Genomic DNA, 20,661 nt, shown 5'->3' with positions numbered 1-20,661 from the left:
CTGTTCAGTCTCTGCGTGTTCACTTCCCAGGTTTGTAACTTTAGCTATACCGGTAAAGAGAAATTCTGGTTAAAAACAAAGGATGTGCTTTTTTTTTCTCCATTACCAGGCCAAAATGACTCCTTTGCTTTTTGCCTGCAGCATATTCACTGAAACACAAGGATTTCTGCCTCGAAGGGCCCTGAGCTGGCATTACAGCTCACATCCACACAAACACAGTGCCCTCTTCATTCTGCCTCTCCCGTCCTGCAACCCCTGCCTCTGAATTAGAAAAAGCCTTCAAATATACAGGGGGGTGGGGGCTCAGGTTACTTTAAACACCAGCAATTCAAAAAATAAAAATAAAATTTTCAAAAAACAAAAATAAAATCATCCGTCGGAGGTGCTGCTGCAATGCATCGAGCAGACAAAAAGCCCTTTGCAATCCAGACGGAAAGCACAAGATTAAAACACTGCCCTGTAAGCCAACAGGCAACTACTGGGCTAGACACGGTCATGTACATCCCCTGCTGGTTTTGCCCCCGTCCTCTGGAGCAGAGGGGGATCCATGCAGATCACACAGCTTCTGAAGATCATCGGAGACTTTCCAGCCCCTGTGCCTGCCCCGTGAAAACCAACCGAACAAAACCAACCCACCAAACGAAACCATTCGATAGATCTTGGAATTATTATTATTAATTTTATTTTCCCTTCTGAAACCCTGAGGACTGTCAGGGCTGCTGAAGCTCATTTTACACCTCCTCGGGCAGGGCCAGGCAGAAGCTGGCTGATTTCTGTCCATCTGCCAGAGCTGCTCTCCCAAGCCCACCAGCAGCATTTGGACCAGCGTCGCCCTCCTGCACCAACTTTGCCTCTCAGACCCATGGCTTAGCCATGGCTCTCCTTCTCCCACCCTGTCCCTTTCTCTTGCCCATCTTTTCCACCTGTAAATTTCACCCTTCACCGTGTGCCTTCCACCTTCCCTAATGCCTGCCAGACACTGGCCCCTCGTATTTCCAACCTGTAAATTTACTGCAGAGGTGACCCAGCGTAACGGAGCAGTAAGAAGGGAGGAGAAAGCCCCAGGGACAAACACAACCAGGCGGTGATGTACTGCAGCGTGCTGCAATAAATGGCTGGTCACCATTTATTAGGTACTGGCCGTATTTTTTTGGGGGGACCAGATGGAATAAACTAATTTTAGGAGGTGGAATAAAGGACATCAGGATTCAGAGACCCAGTGAGGAGAGCTGTTGGAGAGCCAAAACGCTGGAATGTGGGGCAGGTTCTGGGTCATGTTGATTTTTTTTTCTGCTTTGCAGAGTCCCAGAGAAATACTGAGATGTGCTGGCACTCAGCATGAAGGAAGATGCTCGATTTATCTCCCCCAGCAGCCTCGTGATGGGCTATACATCAGCCTGCCCAAGAAGGGACCATAAATAACCCCGTGGGGAGTTCGTTTACTCGTCGGAGCGGTGCAAGGACTGAGGTTATACCCTGCGGAGGGGAATGCAGGCAACTCATGGGGGTTTGCACTTGAAAAATAAAACACGATGGAAAAGATTTCCAGTTTTGAGAGAGAGCTGTCATGGGCACAGCTTGAGTACGGCAAAATTAACACAGGGCTGTGTAATTAAGGTGTAGGCCTTCTACAGCGTGGGGCAATCAAAACGGCCTTGTCCCCCAGCCACTCTCAGCAGCTCAACCTTTGCAGGTTTCCCGAGGACATAAACAACCAGAACACGCCATCAGGTCGTTTAATGACTGCTGTGTTTCCACAGCCACCCTTACAGCGATTAAAAGCCAGGAGTTTCAAACCTGGCTGCCTAACACAAGGCACCCAAACCTCCTTTCAGACAACTCATTCGCCTGCCTGTGATTTTTAGTGCCTGTAGTCAGAGGTACCTAATGGGGATACGGGTGCTTATTTATTAGCAATTTCAAGGCTGTTTGGATGGTGCTGGCCTAGGCTTATATCTGCTGATCCCCTCTGAAGGCTCTTGTCTTATCCACGTTGTTTCTGAAGCATAAACGCAACAAATCCATCACGCTGGGGGGCTCCCAGTGCTTTAGCCTCACCCTGCTAGCAAATGTTGTGATAATGCTACTCCTGATTGCTTGTGTTTGCCTATCCAAACAGCACCAGAGCACCCTACAGACATTAGTAAAGCAGAAAAATAAATGGAAAAAAATAAACAAACAAACAAGGTGAGCCTGGAGGTGGGTGAGCCTGCACCGTGGAGGCTGGGGTGGCCACCAGCTCTTGGGTATGGTCTCAGCCTTCTTTTCTCTGCTAACTGGTGCTTCTTGTTGTGTTGAGCACAGAGGGAAGATGAAAGGCTGTGCCCGGCGAGCCCCCTGCTCTCAGATGTGCTGCAGACAGCCAGCGCTGCTCAGCTCTGCCGCAGGCATCGTGCACGGGTGGCACTCTCTTAGATGAGTTTGGTCTGAGGTCTTCTTTTGCCAAGCTAGAAAAAAAGAAGAAGAAAAAGCTGTAAACAAAAGGCAGGCAGCCAAGCATCTGGCATGACCTCCTGTGGCAGGTGTGAGAGGTGTTTTTCTTAGAGCAAAGCCCTCTCCGCACAATCCTGGCATTGTGAGGGAGCCTCTAAGGAAGCTTGCTCTGGGCTGCGAGGGCAGAGAGACACAGAGAGAGACACAAAAGGGCAGGGAAGGGACATTCATCCTGAGAGTCACAAGCACCAACACGAGTTATCTGGCCCAGGAACTTCAGGGCGTGCGCAGATGTTGCAGCCGAGGCGTTATCTGAGACAAAACCCAAGTGCGTTGAGGGCATCCTGCATGGTCCCTTGATCTGGACTTGTACATAGCTGCAGCAACACCAGCTCTGTTGATTTCTACGAGGTAAAAGAGCCAGATCTTGCAGGGAGCTGAGCAGTTTGACATCTCAACAGTGACCCACCACCTCACCCAGGTGGCTCTGGCCTCCTGCCCTGCAGAAGGTGGGGCAGCACAAAGCACAAAGTGAGAGACTTGAAGCTGCACAAAGCAAAAGACTCGAGGCTGGGACTTCCAGGCCCCTGGACAGCCCCACAGACAAACGCTGCAGTTCAGCATCACTTGGGAGCAGGGCAAGCACGCTGCCTTCGTGTCCTCTTTCCCTGTCTCCTTTTCACCAATGCAGGGAAAAGCTGCGCTGGTTGCACTAGCTATTTGCTTATCCAAAGCCAACTTTATGAGCATGTACCAAATATAATTTAGTTTGCACCTGAAGCCGAACAAATATAAGGATACAGACTTCACAGAATTGATTAGCACTGAGGAAAGTATGTGTACGTACCGTGGTCCTTCGGTGTGTTATTTACTGCCGACGTTACCAACACAAGGAGTGAACACAAACAGAAATTGTGATTTCTGCCGCCTTGTACACAAAGGGAAGGCTTTGCCACTGCAGCTCAGGAAGAGCATCAAGAGGCTGGGGTAATGCAACTAGAGAAGAAATATTTCAAGGGAAAAAGCTTAGTTCTGAACAAGTATCCTATTTAAGATACTATTTCTCATACAGCACCCTACTAATAGTAAACGTGCTTCACCCTGTGGAGCTGGAGTTTATAGTGCGGGTGGTTTGGAGGTGCCTAGCACTAAGCTTTGGGGAGAACAACTTTATTTAAACTGTTTGCTAAGTGCAGCAGCACCAGCAGTGCCCAGAACACTGCTTTAATCAGCATCAATCTGAATTCTAAGAAATCCTATTTCCTTTTAAAGGTCTCCTTTGAATTACCCCTCCTGCCCACGCCCGGACTTTCAGTTTTCCCCACAGATCTTGGAGGAAAAAAAAACACAACGCACCACTTCTTCCCCCTTTCTGCCCTCGATATTTTAATTTTATTTCAAGCTTTCATGTCTGAAGCAGAGCAAAGTAGGCTCCTGCAGGTGTTTAGGGCTTAGAACCCAAAACATCATTCACTTGTGGAAATTGAGACTTACACCCGAACAGCAGGGATTTCAACACACACACAGCAGCCATCCTGGGCAGGCATTTTGCTGTAGCTCCGAGAAAACTGTTCAATAGGAGTTAATGCCTAAATCTTCATGAGAAATAACTGCGGGAATAGCACTTCATTGCTTTCAGCTGGAAATTGATCTCTCTGAAATAAAATACAGAATAGTGTTGCTTTTTTTTTTTTTTTTTTCTTTTATAGCTTTCCTGCTGAAAGATTTATGGCACTGTACTTATTTTGTTTTCTTATATATTTATATATTTTTTTCTTTTGTGACTCATTTTTGTGCTACCAGCATTCTGCACCAGTTCAGCTGTATAGTCGTCAGACCTGCTACAGCGGGTCTAGGTTAAAAAGGACCCTGATCCTAGCTGTTCCTCACCTCAAAACACCAGCGGGATAGGGAATAGGTACGGCTGGAAGGACACGAGCACATCTGGCAGGGCTGAATCCTCCTCCCTTGGGCTGTTCCCGCTGGTGGATGAGAAGATTTAAGATGCTAAGGCTAAAAAAGCTGCAGCTGGACGAGCTCATCTGGCACCAAGCGCTCAGCGAGTCGTTAGTCCCACCAGAAGCTCGTGGAAGAGAAAACCCAAATCCCTCAGTCCCCAGCCTGGTGCTTTAATCTCTGTGCTCTGGCCGGTGAGCAGAGCTGGTTTTCAGCTGAAATGCTCTCTGGCTTTAGAAAAATGCCCTCGGACCAGCTCGCAGCTGGGGGATGCTGAGGGGATGCCCCAGGGGTAGGGTTAGCTCGGGAGGTGGCAGCGCTCTCAGCGTGCCTGGCTGAAACCACAGCCAGAGTTCAGGGTGTGCAGGGTGACTGCGGTGGTTCTCCCTTTTATCTCAAGACCTGAAACGAGATCCTTCCCTGGTGAAACCGACTTCTTGCTCGCTTTACGGGACGCAGAAGGAGATGTCCTGTTTCAGTTGTGGTCTTTCTCAAACGTATCTAGCACTAGGATCTCACTATGAATGTTTTCACGTGCTGCTGCCGGTCATAAAGAGGAAAAAAAATGTAAAAAAAAAAAAAAAAGTCATAAAAGGGAAACCAAACAATTAAAAAGTGACAGCATCTTGCAGAAGAGCACGTTCATACCACTCTGCACAGGGCACTGAAGCTGACAGCTGCTGTCAGAGGTGAGCACTGAGGCTCCACACGTTTCATTGAACAAGACTCCAATGGCTTGAGGCATTTCTTGTTACCCCTGCTCACGCAGAAGGCTGCCTGGCCTCCCCCTGATGCTCGCTGCCCTTACCGGGGTTCAAGCTGAAGTTTGCTTGTTTGAAGCAGTTGTCGGAGGGGACCCACAAAGATCATTGAACTGAAATGCTTTGACAGCTTTAATGAGAACAGATGAACAGAATTAGCTTTCATTATACAGAATTGTATTCATTTGCTACCAAGAAGTAAAAAAAAGACATATTTACAATAAAGGGTAAATAAAGCCATCAGTCTTTGCCTAGTATTTTAAAATGCCTAGCATGTAGACAGATAATGGCACAAGTGTGATAGGCTAGGAACAAGGCAATCAAGAAACACATGAACAATAATTATTCATGACTTTAGAAGATTGGACATAAGTTATCTAATATAGATGTCACTTGTGCTCGATGAGACAATCTGCTATGTCTCATTTGCAGCATTTACATCATAGATTAATCTTTGTTTCATTAAAATATGGCAAGAGCACTTCTTTCGGGATCGTATCATCTCATGTTTGATGCTAAGAAGCTTTGTTTAGAGCTATTCTACCTCGCTTGTGGAACTCCTTTCCAGTGGGTGGGGCAGGAAGGTATGGAGCCCAAATACAGATTGGGAACAATCCCTGAAAGAACAGAAGAAATTCCCAAATCATGCTTTTCCTGTATTTTCAGAGCTGTTGATCTCTAGCTCTCTGGCACTTATGTCCCTTCAACAAATCTGCTCCTTGTGCACATGCAGAGTACCCCATCACGGCCTTACCACCTGCTGGAGGTCCAACTGTTTCCTTAGACTGACTTCCTAAGGAAAGGAAGAGTGCATGACCATACAGAAAAAGCATTTCCTACTAAGACACAGGCCATATCTGTACAGTCCCATCTGTCAGAGTAGCAGAAATATCAAAGATCTTCCAGTGCCCCAAAGCTGAAATGGGTGTCCTGGGAGAACAAGTCATTATTTGTCTTACATGGGAAGCAAGCTGCAGCACTGCTCAGGTTACTCTCAGAGCCATGTTATTCTCAGCCTATTCTCAGAGCCTATAAAGACAGAGTGCTTAAAAATGTCCTCAGTTGCACTGCAGGCCGCTGCGAGCAGCCTGCAGTTTGCAGTTTTCAACTGCTCACAGCTATTGCCAACAGTTAACATAACTTATGATTGACCCTGCTCTCTTCCCAAATAAATAATGAGGAAAGCAGTTATTATCGTGTGACCTGAGGCTCCCTCATCAGAAGAGCAGGGGTTAAGGAAAGCCAAGAAGGAATCCTTTGAAAGACACAGAAAGGCACACAATTACCGAGTGAGGAAAAATAGCTACCGGGGAAAGAAAAGGCATTATCAGCCTCAAAGAAGATTAGAAACGGGGACCAGAGCAAGGACTCTATATCCACCTTAAAGCTGAAACCTCATGGATCTCTGTCACCAGGTTCCTGAGACTGCTAGGACAAACTTCTGAGCAGTGAATTGTTACTGGCACCTTCGTGTTCCTGCTCAACTTTGTATGGCTGTGCATGACTCTAGTTAAGCCTGACTGCTAGAGGATGGACCACGTTACCTGACAGCTCAGATGCCAGCTGCTCAGATTTATTACATTAGCAAACAGCAACCCTAAACCCAGGACTGCAACCTACAACTACACAGATACTTAAGAAAAACACAGTACTTTATTCACAAGGCTTTTCAACCTACTTCTTCCTGCAAAACCAAAACAAACCAGCCAGAATTCAAGGCTTGAGGGCTCTGGTCTCTACGCCACCCCACCCCACAACCACCCACAACAAGAAGATTCAGTTGGGCAGATACACTGAAAGCAGCAGCTCAGTACAGGTGCCCCTACAAACAGACTACCCAGTGGTGCGACTTGACAATGTGGGGCTTTCAGATCCCACATCAAGGCTAAGAAAAAGCTTTCTTGCAGCCTGAAGGCACTGAGAGAGAAATGAAATGGTGTCACAACATTGCTTTTAAATACATAAGACAAACGCAGGACATCAGTTCATGTGCCACAATAAGGCAAGTCTGCATTATGAATGAAGGTCTGATGACACTATTTAAAACAAATAAAACGTGTTACTGATTCTTCAGAGTACTATTTGGGTCACAGATCTAGCTTCATTCTAATGTCCCTCCTGTAAATTACTTTGAGTGAGTGAAGAAGAAAAGAGCCTCATGTTAGCTATTACTTTTGCATATTGCACCTTTTCTGGGTTTTCAAAATTAAACTAAGAATCAGGATTACAATGAGAAAAAATAATTTATTAGACATAAATCTGACAACCAGTTGCATATTTAATAAACCTTTTTAACTCTCAGAAACATGTGGAATAAAATAACAGTAGCAAGTAAGATCTGGAATCAAAAGCCTTTCACATTCTTCTTTAAGAGTTGTCAGTGAAATGTTACAGATGTAGCTGGGAACACTGTGATGCCCTTACTTATCCTGCCATGTACTTTCATGTAACCTCATATACTTTCCTGCAAAACTAAAAGAAATCTCTATTAGTATTAGGACAAAAAAGCTATACATTTGGGTGAATTTCCAAGAATATTCTGTAAGCTACTGTCCCTTATCTGAGGAATATTCCAGAAGAGATTACAGACTTTCAAGGTCACATCACTGCAATGGCCGGTGTATATGTAACAACGAACAATTGATTCAAAAGACTGGCTTTTCCTTGCTTCCAGATTGGAACAAAACCTTTGTTTTTAAGCAGACAACAACAGCAAAACAGCCACTGCACTTTACAAAGTGCTTTAGAGAAACTACAACCAGAATCAGCTTCTTAAAGTTAAACAAAACCTGTATCAGTATCCAAAGATGGATTAATCCCAAAGTAGCTCTTCTTCTGTTTTGCCATCTGTCTGTGGCTTCTCTTCATCCTTTCTGTGCTTAGTGCTCTCTTTCTCAGCAGGGTTTTGTTCAAGTCTTTCGCCTTTATAAGGCTTTGATTTCTTCTCATTTACCAAGTCTACGTCAAATTTAATTTGCTTTTGCCTCTCGTTTTCTTTTCCAAAATCTGCATATTCACTACTTTCCTTCCTTTTTGGTGTTGTGGCTTCTTTCTTACACTTCAGCTCTTCACTAATGTATTTTTCCTCCTCGCTATGTTTTATCTGAAGTTTCTGTTCACTGTAGCAGCTGGTAAAAGTTTCATCAACCTCAAGTTTGCAGTAGTATTTAGATTCTGCAACTGACTGTCTAAAGCCTTTATCTCTGATGGTGGCCACCTCAGATGCTTGCTCTCCTGCACAGTGTCCCACGTTACAATTAGGTGTCTTTTCCAGTGCATGCTCACAAGCTGATGGCCAACTGGGCGATCTCTTTTCCCCACTATTTGGAGGTGACTGGGTTTCTGAGAAAACGTTGGAGTGCCAGCCTTGTTCACGCTTAAAGGTTGAAGACACAACCCCACCGAGGTCACTTCCTCCTTTGGCATCTTTATCTTGAAACTCTTCCTCTTCTGCTGTTCTCAAATATGTTCTCTGCTCTAGACCTGTAGCTTTCGGAACTTGAATGCAATCTGTTAATTCATAAGTTTTCTTTGAATTCTCCGTGAGATTGACAACCGTTGTTGCTCTGCATACATTGGATAGAAAAATCACAGTTATTAATACTGATCAATTTGCTTAGGATTTGTTGAGGTTAAAAAAAAAAGTCAGGAGGGCAGAAGGACATACATGATAAAACTATTTATACTTCCAGAGTTACAAAAAGAACATATCCCAAGTGTGTTGCTCTCTGTACCTACATGAAACCTCTTATACACGATCATATTTCCAAATCTGCTGACATGACAGGGAACAGATTCAGTCCCACTACTGTGGTTACATTATTATTGCACCTTCACTTAAAATGTCTTATCAGTATGTCTAACATGAAAGCAATTTTGATATTTGGCCTACTTGCATAGCAATCTCAAAAAAGATACATTTTAAATCACCACAATATTCATTCTGCAATTACCACAGGCTACGGTGCCTGTTCCGGGTTAAAGGGAAAGTAAGAACTAGTTGAAGGTGCTGCTGTCCCCAGACAAGCAAATATCTGGGGATAGTAAACTAAGTGGGAAAACCACTAGGTTCAGGACCTTTTTTGTGGGCTGCCATCAAAGCTGCAGCTGTAGGAACTCCAAGAGTGAACATCAGTCATAAGTACGATGTTTAAAACAGACAGTGACCCTTAAAGGCAATAAACCAAACCAAAACCAAATTAAAACAAAAACAGTAAAAAAAAATCCCACAAGAACAACAAAACCAAAAAACCACAATAACTGGTCAAAGTCCCTTAACAGCAGACAGCTGGGCTACTGAAGAAGGCAAAGTCTTTAGTAGAAACTTGAAAGTAGAAGTTACAGAGGAAGAGTAACAAAAGACTTAGTGACTTACCTAATCTGGTGTTTTCTCCCTTGCACGTGGGACCGGTACATTTCTATAGATGAAAACATGACATCACAAACACGGCACATGTAAGGACCACGCCAAGCCACAGAGAATAAGGAATCTGTAGGTTAGAAAGACTGCAAATGAAATGCAAAACTCATCACAATCCTCCCCCTCCATGCAAGAGTCCTAACATGATGTTCCCATAATCAGCTCCTACAGACATATACAACGTCTCTGCTGCAACATCTCCATTTTACACTAGAACAGTATTTAGGAAGAGAGCTGTACAGCTGCAGTTTAACCATTTTCAAGTATTAACAAAGCGTACTTCTGATGACTGCAATGATTCAAAGTAATTCTAGTGAACTGTTACCAAATGCTGATAAGAATGAACCGTACTGAAAAATTAAATAGCGTTGTAAGCACCTGACACAAAGCAGGCACCAACAAGACACCAGTCAGTTCAGATTCACACTGATCTTGTCTGAATTTAAACGTTAAGTGCTCAAACATTCACAAAACATTGGCTCAACTCTGGCAAGAAGATGCTGAGAGAACTGTCAAACAGTACATTACAAATACAGTACGCAGAGACAGCCAAATACAACTTAAGGTCCTTGTGTTTTCGAGGTTGTCACGCTCTCTTCTCTTACAAGCTGTGTTACTCATAGACATAAGTATATAAAATAATTAAAAAAGCACCAAGTAATTGTTTTCCCCATGCAAACCCAAGAGCAAAATGCAGTGTTAATTCCAATGGGCTGCTGCTCTGCATCAAAATGCACCATTTTCTTTAAATTATAGCATAATTTATTGAATAACAATGACTTGAAAACAACTTCTGAGTATCAAGCAGAATTTTGAATTCTTTACTAAAGGAAGGATCAACTCTTCTGTTGCACAAGCCCAGATGATCAACAGTTCTGTTACAGAAGACCCACTAAAACAAATGCAAGTTGCACTGGTACGACACCAGGGCCTTGGACACAGTGCTAGAGTTGGAGACTGTCCTGATGGGAGGCTGGAGAATAATGACCATTTAGGAAACAAATTTCCTAGTGGGAAGACTGAAGGAATTACAGCAATCAGTCTGGTGAACAGAAGATTAATGGAAGACATTATAAGAATTAAAAGCAAAGGAGAAGTCTCTCATTTCCTTGCCCAAATCAGAGCTAACTACTCAAGCTGTCCCCACTTGCTCATGTTCTGCTTACCATTTATTCTGACTTCTGCAAGCAGAGCTTCGTCCCCCAGCTCCTCCATTATTTTTTTCCGTGCTATGTTTCTTCTGTGTTTCTTCCCAACATAATGCTGCTGGGCCGAGAACAGATTATCGAGGGGAACACAGCAGAGCCGGCAGTACTTCGTATCGTTTAACTCCAAACTCGTGCTGGAGGCTGATGCAAACTCCTCAGCTTTTGAAGGCAGCAAGGGCTTCTCAGCTGCTGGCTTCTGTAAAGCTGGAGAGATGGAAGCAGAGGATAAACCTGCTGATGGCACAGCAAAGGAAGGGCTAAACCAATTCCATGGAGCAAAATAGGTAATTGCAGAACGATGGAGCTGGAAGGGAGAACAGCCTGCTGGGGGCTGAACTGCTTGCCAGAGCCCATAAAGTCCCTTAGTCCTTACAAAGATACAAGAGCACAATGTGATAAGGAACACATGGAATATTCAGAAACCTCACCATTTGATGGCTGTGCACTCTAAGGGCTTTAAACAGTCCAAGAAGAGACTTACCCTGCAGAGGGAGAGTTCAGCAACTTGTACAGAACTAACACCAGTTCAGTGTTGCTTGAGGACTTCTTTTTTTAAATTAAACATATTAATTTATCAGAGTAACATCTTGTTGGACTGCAGTGATTATTTTGAGCAACTGTAAGCATCTTTCATCAATACAAAAAATCATAGATATTTGCCTTTAGCTAGAAAGATAGAGAGTTTGAAAGAAAGGCTCCCCAGCTTCAGAGTTTCACTGGGTATTTTGTATCTTTGTTTATCCACCCAAGGAGTTACTACGCCACAGCTCCATGACTTTGGCAGAACAGAAGGCCAAGAGACATGCAGGTGTAGGAAGATATCTCTGTATTTGTTTCAGAGAATAAAAGGAAAGCACACGCAACGCAGATTATTTAGTTCTTACCAGGAACAGGCTGTGTGCTCTGTACTGCCATCAGGACTTCGTCTCTTGATGCTTGCTTCAGGTTTTTAGCGTGGATCTTTCCCAAGTAGTGAGACAATGCAGTAATTGGGCAGGAAAAGAACATGTTGCAGAGACAGCAGTATTTATCTTCTTCACCACTCCTATGCACCTGAAAACAGGCAAGATCAAGCTCAGTCTTAAGCACTTACTGAAGGACAAGAAAACAGTTTAGTTAGCGACACAGACGAATAGTCACCTGAAAATTAATATAGTTTGCTTTCTTCTTTTTGCCATGCTTCTGCCTCTCATCCTTCTCAGCGTGCATTTGGGTGTAAAGACAAACTTTCCGAGCATGCTTTTTGCTCTGAGAAGAGATTGGAATTATTCCTGTTTCATTAACAAGAGGTCAAGCAGTGGTATAACCAGCGACTGGGATTTCACTCATCCACAATTGCCTTCAACACTTGCCAAACTGCATTTGTATAAGGCAGAGCCACAACCAGACAAAGGCCAGCTCATGTAACAACACCGTTCTTTAATCAGTAATACACTATTTAGCGCTATATTTTGCCTCAGGCAGCCCTCAGAGTCACCTACTCTCAACACCCTGGGGAACCAAAAATCCTTACACATCCTCCTACAAACACAGACACTAAAGCAAGTATGGAAGGGAACGTGTCCATGCCACAGAGCAGATTCTCTGAGCTCCTTTAATGCTAAACCTGGTGGGTTTGACATCAAGGCCACCCTGAGTGGCGGCACAGAGGACTGACAGGCAGCACGACCTGATTTACCTTCTTAAAGAAGCCTGGTCTCCCTGGAGAAGGTGACAATCTCCAGCTTTGAGGAAGTCTGTGGAGAATTCTACTGTGCATTCATTAGTCCAGTAACCTCAAATCCCATCTTATGTATACTTCCCTCATCTGTGATTATTTATTAATTCTTAGATGCTTTCTCAGTGCATCACTCCTGCACTTATAACATACTTACCCACGTGCCACGCTATACACTGGTAACACGCAAAGTCAAACAAGTGGCTTGTCTTTTTCTAATCCGATGCTTTCCAAGCAGCTGTTAAGGATTCTGAGGAGCTACACAGGAAATCATATCACTATTACCAAAGACAAAGAGGTTCTATCACACCTGGCTAGACAACACAAAGAGAACTGAGGAGAAAGAGTCAGTTACTTCCATCTCGATTCATTTTGCAATGGTGAAGTCAGGTAACTTTGCAATTGCTTCTTTTATCCTCAGCTGGATTTGGATCCAAGAAAGAGAAACTCAAATTGAGAGTCTGGACTCTCAGTTTGACAGGACAAGTGCAGCTGAACATAAATCAAAGTAAGGAAATAGGACAGCTTGCAAGACCTGAATCTTAATTAATAATGTGAATAACAAGAAAGACACCAGAGAGCAACTGGCATTGTGAAGTAACTCTGGCAAGAAGATAGAAATGTCTGTGCAGGCAAACCATCAATATCAAGTTTCAAAACAAAGCTCAGTTTCCTCTGTTGACAGCAATATCCCAAGGCACACACTTGTTCCAGGAAACTCCTCCAGCACAATTCATACAACCTGCCTCATGCAGACACCTGCAGACAGAGCAGCACGTGTGTGTCTCTGGGTGAAGAGAAATGAACTCCTCTGTAGTTAGCATTGCTCCATGCTGTTCGTATGTTCTGGGCTCACGTGGGGTAGATCTGCTTCAATCCCATACACAGCATTGCCTGAACCTGCTCAATTCCTTCTATAATTGCCCTGCAACACGTAGGTGACTGCCCTTCAACATCACAACATTTAAACCTGGTTAATGGCTAAGCTTTAAGAAAAACTATGAAAAGCCTTGAGGAGCTTTTTATAACACCATACAGAAACCCCAAAGAAACCCAAACCCCAGTGCATGCTAGGAGAAGTCCTCCCTTCCAGCCTACCTCATAGTGGGACATCCTTTGGGACTCAGACTGCAGCACTGCACTGCAAACCTTACAGAAAGCGTCGGTGAACAGTTCTTTCCTCATTGCCTCATCTAAAACGTCTTCTAAACACAGAGCAAAAAACAAAAAACATCAGTCAGTAGACAGGACAAGATACATTTGTATGTCTTTGCTTACTCAAATTATTGACCACTTGAATATTCATGTGCAGCAGAAGACGAGGGAACCAATTTTCATCCCCTCAATCACACCATTCTCTGTTGTGGCTTCACAGCCACCCAAACCTTCCTGCTTACAGAGGTATTGCTCGTAAGTATTACTGTAAGTGTACCTGGACTTGAAAAAGAAGGAAGATAAAGCATCTTCATAGGGTTTTCAGCTCACTTCAAATAGGGCATTCTGTCGGAAATACTAGATTAATGGCTTAAGAAAAGGTTTTTAGCTGGACTAGGTCACACAGTTAGTTAAATATGGGGATACTGCTTAAAGAAGAGATGTAAAGAAAGTCTGGGAGCAGCTCAGTACATAAGAAAGGCTAGGAGGTATCAGAAGCTTCCAAAGGTTCTCAGAGAAACCATTTTATTTTATTTTTTAAAGTTATATGGAGAAAAACCGCTCCAATGGTTTGTTTCTATTTTCTTGCCCTGTTCCCCCTTAACTCACGACATGGACACACTTCAATTCTTACTGAGATTGGCCCAGACTTAGAGGTAATTCTGAATAATTTTATGTGAAGGCACATTTGATCTGGGGGGACACCCTCATCAGCACTTAAAAGCAGGGATCACGTCAATCAAGAGCATTAAAACACTTTTGGAGCAGCTGGAGCTGGCCCTGCTCTGACACAGGGGCAGCTGCTCACAGAGGCCACCCCTAACCCCCAAACCCATGCCAATACAAAGGGGAAATATTGTGGAAAGTACCACCACGTCCTAACTGTCTTGTAACGAACGGCATGGAGGCAAATTAATTCAGGAATAAATCAGAATCGCTCCCACTAAAACCCCAACCAGGCTGCAAGATGAAAATGGTCTTCGGTCTGACCTGGGCAGCTGCAGTCCCCTTCTCAGCAGGGATCTCACACATCAGCAGCCCTCTCGGCTAAACGAGGCTCCTCTCCTCATTTCCAGGGGAGGCTCAGGAAAAACCCTGCCCTTGCTGCTTTTCACGGTGCTTCAAGACCATTTGTGACACTCAGAAGTGAGCACGGGGTGGATTTACACTACCACTGCCTGCGAGCAACTGGTTCTGTGAATAGTAAGTTGGACTCCTGAGAAACTAAGTTGTGTTTTTGCAAGAGAACTAATTTTCTTTATTCCAAGGTAGCCGTGCAGTTGTAACAAGGAGAAATGCTCAAGTAGATAAGGGAACAGTCAGAGGCCTCACTGTTCCAAAAATAAGGTAGGAGCTTGAGAAAAACAGGATGGGCAGTGTGAGAACAGTAAAACAAAGATCACAGGTTCTCAAAACATAAGAAAAGGGGGAAAAAAAAGGGAAAAGGGAGAAATTAAAGGGTTGCAGAAAAGAAAAATTGCACATATATGGTATAGAGGAGCAACGAGTAGCTTGTGAACCTGTAGTACTCAGCCATAGGAAACAGGGGAGGTGATCAGGTGTCAGGAAATAGGGAATAAAAGGTTAGGATTTATTTAATACAATGCACTCCTAATTGGCAGGACGCTTGCTGTTGCAATCACAAATAAAACAGCTTCAACAGAAGATCCTGTCTGAAGAAAATTGTTTGAGATCTTTCTCACAAACTTGAGGTCTTCAGTCTTCGGATTCAGAAGACGTCTTTCCTGGCAATGAAGAGAAACTTAAAAAAAAAACAAACCAACACAGCTTACCTTACAGCTTGCAACCACACTATCAGAAAGTTTTCAGAGATTTAATCAAAAGCGGCAGCCTTACAGGGCTGCTGTTTGACCTCCTCATTTTGGTGCCCCCGAAACATTTACTGGTATCCTGAATTCAGAGTAATTCTTTGAACAAGCTCCTGGCTATTAAAAAAAGATGGCTCTGCTGCCAAGCAGACCAACCGCTGTTTGTCACAAAGGGACTGCTCCTTAATAAAGGGATATGGAAAGAGGTTTTAGAAATAGATAATGTTTTTAAAAATGCAAGCTATAGACTGTCATGCCACATGATAGAGACAACCAGCAGTAATAATGTAACTACTAGGGTATTTTTTCCCCTCTTATTTTCGTTTTAATGGCATTATTGGTTCATGTCGTTCTCTGTGGGTCTCACGGCCTCTCCTTGCCCCAGATTTCTCAGCTCTGTGATGAGACCTGTGGCACACACTCCTGCCACAGACAGACTTCATGTTTTGTGAAGTTCACTGGCATCTCAGAGAAGACATGCTACACCATAGCAAGAAAACATCCAAATGGGGATTTCTCCCACCTAATTGCAGGGACCTGACTTATACCCTGTTTCAGAGCAAAGAAAAGTGAGAAAAAAAAATCATTCTAATGTTAACAAAATTAGGTATCGATCTCTGGGGATGGGCTCCTTCAGCAGCTTGTTAGCTGCCACAGCTGAGGACACGGAGAGCTGGCTCCTGGTGGAGCCTGGAGGAGTGGTGCACCCAGCACCAGAAGTGTGGGAGCTGGAAGAAATCACAGCCTGCCAGCTTTAAATCGGAAGCAATGTTCTTCTACTTAGCCTAACCTTCTTAGCCAGACCTCTCAAATCATAAACGTTAATAATTTTACCACCACAGCAGGAATCCCAGCCTGTTTCAGGTCTGGACTCTTCCAGGCACCCTCAGGTAGGTGGAAACTCCACAAAATATCCAAACCATTCCCTTCCTGGGCTCCCAAATGCCTGCAGCTCTGACCTAAACACCACCACGCACCAAATGAATACTAAGGCTGCTTCTTATCCCACTGCTATTTCCCCATCCACCCAAATCGCTCTGTTAATAGCATGGATTTAAAAATGCTTACAGGTATTGATACTTCTGGATGGCTGTCTGAAACCACGCTGCATGGCTGCAGCACAAACAGCTCATTTGAGACCTGAGGGCGAGATCAAGAAAGCAAATATCAAATCTGATTATCTACATAAAGAAGGACTGAGCTGTTAATTGGCATCCAGAAACCTCCAGAGATCTATTTCACACTGTTTTTTAAATGCAGAGAATAAACCCAGCCTAAATCAGTAGGCAATGAGGAACACGTTCCTAAAACATGCTCAACAAGACTGTCTCAGTATTCAAAATACTGAAATATCAGTACTGAGAAGGCAACGGGAGGGCAGGTACTCAGTGTCAATTCAGATAAATAAATAGAGGTGGGTAATAATAAGAAATCAGACTGAGCCACTGTCTGAACTGAAAGCCCAATATTTGCTTACTGCTTCTCAATTCCCATTTACCAGCTTAGAAGCACATTCAGCATTTTTTTTTTTTTTAGTTTTTAGTTTTATTGAATTGCTGTGCTATTGAAGAAGTGTATTAAAACACCGATGTGAGAAGGCTCGGGAACAGTTTTAACATGATTGTACTTGTCTATTTGTACTACTTGGAAGAAGTTCCAGGATGTTTGTCTTTTTCCAACTTTAAACCTTTGCTGTTTTCTTGCTCTTGCTAGGTAAATTTTATAGAGTTTTTGTGGTATGCCATGTAGGAAAGGCAGGGGAAATAATGCCATCCCTCTGGGCAACATGAAGTTGGCAATACTGAAACTAATTAAAATATCAGAAGCCAGGTAATTTAAAAGATAGACTGTTCAACCTAAGATTTTCTACCACTTGATTAAAAAGGAAACACAACTCAGCCTCAGTCTAACATTAATTTTTCTTCCTCAGTTCTTGAGGGTAGAGAAGACAGCAGGAAGAATAATGTAGTAAGGAAAAAGCACAAGCTAGACAAATCCCTAAAGGCAAAGGCACCAAGTTTCAATTTCAAGGTATTCAGCCTGGAAAATGACACAGCCAAGTTCTGCCCTCAAATGCCAGCAGCAAACATAGCATCTTTATGAGAAATAAACAGATATACACGAATCAAGTCCAACAGCAGCATGCCCTCAAGAGAGGAAATATTGACGGGTGTTGTTCGCTTGTTTTACAAGCTCTTTCACAGGGCTGGATCCAGGGTATGCTCCGTGCTGGCAGCATCTTCATGTGATGTGCAAACTCTGCTGCTTGTTTTTAGGTGATTGTATTCCTCCTAAATAACAGGATGAAGGGTGAACAAAAAGCTTGACGACTGGGAGCAGCAGCTGTCCAAATGTGCAGGCAGACAGCATCACTGACATCCAGCCGCTTTTGGTCACGGTACAGCAGGCAGATGTGGCCACTGTACGGTGGGGATCAGAAAGCAATCTTAGAAATTACCTGGCACAGACATCCACGGACACCCAACTCAGAAAGGGCAGGCAAAGATAACAGAATTTAAAACCCTTATCAAATACACTCAGGTGTGGTATTGCAGAACTGGATTCCTGGATGAGAAGGGGAGGCTGAACCAAACTGATTTCTATTTCCGCAGCTAGGTAAAGGCATTTCTCCAAGGAAGCAATACTGTCGGACTAAATGTTATTTTTCTCAAGTGAGTTTAGTCCCTTAATATTGTTTTTTATGACTTTTGTCCCCTTTCAAAGCTCAGGTGATTGTAAAACTAACAAATACCAGACTGGATTCTGCTGTTTGAAAACGAGAGCTGTAAAACTGAACTTCCAGCACATTTCATAAACTGGATTCATCACCCAAACTGCAAGGCTGACTTTTTATTTCCACAGAATACCATAACATGACAACCTCCAAACATTTACACACATTTTCAAATGTGTTATTGCAGATTTCTGTATTTCATATCTACATAGTATCACAGATTTGCTTGACACATCCCTAAGCCTGTACGCAAGCACAGGCCTCTGGAGCATACAACACCACCACCAAACCAGGGGTTAAAGTTAGCATTGCCCAAACTTTCTGAAACTAAATCAAGACAGTGCTAAAAGCCTTTTACAGCCAGATGGATCCATGATCTGCCCTGACACACAACAGAAGGAGCTTACAATTGATGGGAAACACAACTCTAACTCTTTTGCCCAGGGTAAATGGTAACAAGACACTTTGTCAGCTCTCTTCGGCAGCTTTCTGAAGGAAACAGAAAATGTTTTAAAGCATTAAGATGGAAATACAATATATCAATCACTACTAATAAAGTGGAGGTGTCCACTTCTGGCAACACAGCTCCTTGCTTCTCTTCATTTTTCTCCCTCTTGTCCCACTTCATCCACCACCTTGTCTGTGACCTCTGCTCCCCACCTCCTATCACACCCAGGGGAGGAAGATCAGCATCTCACAGTCTCTATGGACATATTTAAATCCAGCTGCACTTTTTGAGAGACAGTCAAAACATTAATAGGGTGCAACAGAAAGCTTATTAAAGTCTATAGTGGGAGGCTGGTTCCTTTTAAAAACAGACCTAAGGCATTAGATTTGTTAAATACTGCAGGATAAGTTGCTAGTTCCCTTGCCAGTCATAAACTTACTTCCTTAGGATAACAGAACTGTTTCCCTATCCACTCTTTGGGTCTTAAGAACACATAAGAAACACAGCCCTGATTCCCCACCTCGTAAATGCTCTGAGGTGGGTTAAGACAAGTTACCTACCCTTCAGCCAGGTTCTCTCCTGACAGATAAGTGCTCCCATAAGACTGTACAACAGGTAGCAGTTTGTGCAGTGCTATTTCTCAGCCTAGTTTCAGTGTTTTTAAAGAGGAATTGTGGAATGCTGGGTGAGAAACACGAGATGTGAATCGGTACCCAATTCGTTTTATTTCTTCTCCGGTAGGTGGAGGATGAAGATGTGCAAAATAAAAAAGGATGGAGATGGGCAAATTAGTAATGTAGAACACAAGCACGTGCTACATACTGAGTCTTGAAAAAGGAAATGTGTTTGTAACCTACAGGATACCTGCCCTCCGTCCCTTACCAAGCTTTAAAAACAGAAATTTGTCAGTGATGTCCACTTATATAGCTCTCCTTAGCCCAGACATGAACCAACTGTGTGTCCAGCAATCCTTGCAGTGTGGCTAACCACCAGCCTCATGCCTTTTGAGCACTAAAAGTCAGGGAGCGAGCTGCCTCTACCCGGCGAGGAGCTCAGAAACACTACCCTCAGGACCCTTAAAATCCCTTGAAATTCCTCGAAAATGGAATTCAAGCCTAAACAAAACACGGGTGTATTCATAACTTGCCCCAGGTATATTCTTTTGAGGAGTGTACCTCATTCTGTTGCTTTTTTCTCCCCCAGCAAGGTGCCTGCTTACATTAGTTGCCAGTTTCACTCAACAGCCAAACAGCCAAGGGTGATTAATTCCTCTGGAGTTATTTCTGTTTCACAGAGCACTACTAAATTTAACCGACAATGGGGAAATCCGCTCTTAGTAGATGTTTTACATATTTAACAAAAGACCATGTTTATGCATTGCTAAGTTTGTGGCTAGCTTAAAAAAAATATAATACATAAACAAAACCAACCAAAAAATACCAACCGAACAAAAATCCATAAACCAGCCCAGTCAATGACTATAAAAACATGAACCAAAGCCTTCCAACACGTGAATATTGTACACCCATTATGCATGGTTTGGGATTCCTGGAAGTTCACCGCTGTTTTTAGCCGCTCGCTAGCTTTTTAGCGGGATGTTATTCCACAGGATGGCTTATATCTGTGAAGGAGAGGACAGCACAACCGTGTTCCAGCCACCTCCACCATAATAACAGTGTAAATGTACTAAAACCATCCAATTATTTAAATTCAAACGTAATAAACCCTCCTCCCTCTCCCCGGGGCCACTCACCTCCGCGGCCGAGCTGGGGCTGCGGGGCCGCCTCCTGCTGCCGCTCGCGGCCCCCCTCAGCCGCCATCTCCCCTCAGAGTCCCCTTCACGGCCACAGCTCCACCGCCAGGGCCGCCTTGACCGAGCCCCGAGGGCCGGGACACCTCAGCGGGCTCCTCCTTTGACCCAGCCCGGCTTCATCCTCATCCCCCGCGGGGCCCGGCCCAGCCTGCCCCGGCCTCCGCCTCCCCTCAGGGCCCGCAGCCTG

General features: G+C 43.9%; 1 protein-coding gene across 1 annotated transcript; it reads right to left on the bottom strand.

The window, feature by feature from the left end:
- Positions 1–7,374: 7,374 nt before the first annotated feature.
- On the bottom strand, positions 7,375–20,661 carry KRCC1 (lysine rich coiled-coil 1). The gene is made up of 7 exons (XM_068679598.1): positions 20,415–20,661; positions 13,594–13,700; positions 11,919–12,026; positions 11,663–11,831; positions 10,737–10,982; positions 9,526–9,640; positions 7,375–8,716 (listed from the first exon to the last, which is right to left on the bottom strand). Exons 1-7 carry the CDS (start codon positions 20,479–20,481, stop codon positions 7,963–7,965), a joined length of 1,566 nt encoding a protein of 521 aa, XP_068535699.1. The 5' UTR covers positions 20,482–20,661; the 3' UTR covers positions 7,375–7,962.

This window comes from Anas acuta, chromosome 4 (genome assembly GCF_963932015.1).
Source record: "Anas acuta chromosome 4, bAnaAcu1.1, whole genome shotgun sequence".
Lineage (NCBI taxonomy): Eukaryota > Metazoa > Chordata > Aves > Anseriformes > Anatidae > Anas > Anas acuta.
Note: the sequence above shows the minus strand (reverse complement) of the source record. Positions and strands in the feature narration are given on the sequence as shown.